The sequence below is a fragment of the Mandrillus leucophaeus genome, unplaced genomic scaffold (assembly GCF_000951045.1).
Source record: "Mandrillus leucophaeus isolate KB7577 unplaced genomic scaffold, Mleu.le_1.0 Scaffold335, whole genome shotgun sequence".
Taxonomy (NCBI): domain Eukaryota; kingdom Metazoa; phylum Chordata; class Mammalia; order Primates; family Cercopithecidae; genus Mandrillus; species Mandrillus leucophaeus.
Window position 1 is genome coordinate 75,702 of NW_012103532.1, and position 2,189 is coordinate 77,890.

General features: G+C 52.3%; 1 protein-coding gene across 1 annotated transcript in view; it reads left to right on the forward strand.

The window, feature by feature from the left end:
• Positions 1-1,891: 1,891 nt before the first annotated feature.
• Positions 1,892-2,189, forward strand: part of NEK6 (NIMA-related kinase 6) — a 104,708-nt gene continuing 104,410 nt past the window's right edge. The window contains exon 1 of the mRNA XM_011988669.1: positions 1,892-2,051. Within this exon, the coding sequence (XP_011844059.1) occupies positions 1,937-2,051 (115 nt within the window). The 5' untranslated portion in view covers positions 1,892-1,936. The remainder of the gene's footprint in view (positions 2,052-2,189) is intronic.

The following is a 2,189-nucleotide window of genomic DNA, read 5'->3' on the forward strand; positions in this document are numbered from 1 at the left end:
ACCTCTCTGAGCCTCGGTTTCCTAACTGGAAAATGAGGACATCACGAGTATCTATCATAGGGGTTCTGTGAAGCTGGGGAAGGGCTTTGCAAACAGTAGTCTTACACAGATATTGTGTGTTGGGGATGGGGGCAGTCCTTTTCCTCCCAGTGGCCTGATGGGGCTCCCAAAGTTTCCTTCAAAAGGGAGTTTCTGGTTCTTGCTCTGTAGCTTAACTGAATAGCTGCCAGAGTATGGGACCTGCCCTCCACATAGTAGGCCCCTACTGACTTCTCCCACTCCCTCAGTCAGGCCTCTGCTCAGATGTCACCTCATCAGAAGGGCCTTCTCCCAGCACCCCCTATAAAAAAGCACCCCTGCGTCCTCCTACCCTTCCCTGAGTTATTTCTCCACCTAACTTCTTATCCTCGAAAAGGCAGATATTCACAATGTCTTCCTCCCACCCCATCCCTCCCCCTTGACTGAAGCCCCAAGAAAGGGCCATATTTTGTTCACTCCTTTATCCCAGTGCCTAGAAAAGTACCAGGCCCATGGCAGGTGCTCATAGATGTGTCGGGTGAACCAATGAATGAACTGATGTTTGCTGCACGAATATGGCCAGTATCACAAATCCTCTAGTAACACGGCAATACGCTGTCTCAGAACTTCGATTTCTTTCTATTATTTGTTGCAGTGTTTATTTCTTCTATTTAACTTTTCAATCTGTCTGACATTTATTGTGTATATCATGTGAGGCAAGGCTGTAAACAGACCTCCAGATAAATAGCTAAACAATTTGCAGAATGATCCATTTTCCCCCCATTGGTTTGTGATGTATGCATTTTCATCCACAAGAGCTGAGACCAGGCCGGCTCCTGTGGGCCAGCTGCTTCCTCGTCTGCCCTCTTGTTCCAGCAGCCCAGGGCTATGCTATTCCTGAGGCAGGGCTGCCTAGTAATTGGAACACACAGGTACTAGAATTAGACAATCTGCTGTCCACTTTCTAGCGCAACCACTTACCATCTGCGTGACTCTGAACAAAAGAATTTGCTTTTTATTGTTGTTGTCCAGGCTGGAGTGCAGTGGTGCGATCATAGCTCACTACAGCTGCTAACTCCTATGACAAGGGTTCCTCAAGAGATCCTCCCGCCTCAGCCTCTCGAGTAGCTGGGACTGCAGGTAGGCACCACCACACCCGGCAAATTCTTACATTTTTTTTTATAGACATGGGGTTTTGTTATATTGCCCAGGCTGGCCTCAAACTCCTGGCCTCAAGGCATCCTCCCACCTCGGCCTCCCATAGTAGTGGGATTGCAGGTGTGAACCACCACATCCAGCCTGAAATTTCATTTCTAAGCCTCATTAAGCCCATCTGTAAAATGGGCACAAGGGTAACGTTGGCACACATGGTGGACGCTCAGTTGGTGTCATCGTTACACATCACGGCCAGTTAAAGCACCTTCACTCATTTGGCAAACAGAAGCCCGACACGCATTCACCCTGTGCCCAGTACAGTGCTGTGCCTCAGCAGGCAGTCAGTGTCCCTGGCTCCAGCCCTCCTGGGGGGCAGCGCAGTTTTGAATATGGAGGGGAGGCGGCAGGGGTGGAAACGACCCAGCCAGGAGCGGCTACTGTCGGCGCGGGGAGGAGGTGAAGTGAGAACTGAGCTGCTTGGGTCCCAGGGAGGCTCTGACTTCTAGAGGGCGCGTTCAGCAGTCTTTAGTGGGGACTTTTACCACTTCCACAAACCTCTGCACATTGGCTCTTGCTGGACCCTGGGGGCCACAGGAAGTGGGAGCTCCAGATGAAGAGTCGCTGGCACTTTGAGGGCGGGGGGCAGGGCCTTCCCCTCATCGGAATACTCTTGGAGCCTACTTCAGTGCCTGCATTCAGCTGGTGCAAAATAAGTGCTTGTTACTTTGCCAATTTCAGTATAACTAGGACTGTGGCAGGAACAATGCTAGGTGATGGGGAATCCAAGATGCACGGGAGGAGTTCAAGGGTTGGCTGCCTGCAGACCCTCATCGTAAGTCTAAAGCCGGAGAAGAGGGGGAGACGCCGGCCTGCGCCCTGTGACTCTGGGCCTCAGTCTTCTCATCTCTGAAATGGGGAAGGGGTTTCTCTGTCGAGCGGATTGGCCGCAGGACTTGGCGGAGTCGAGGGGTCCAGGCCCAGGAAGGACGCCGTCGGGGCGCCCCCCGCCCCTCAAG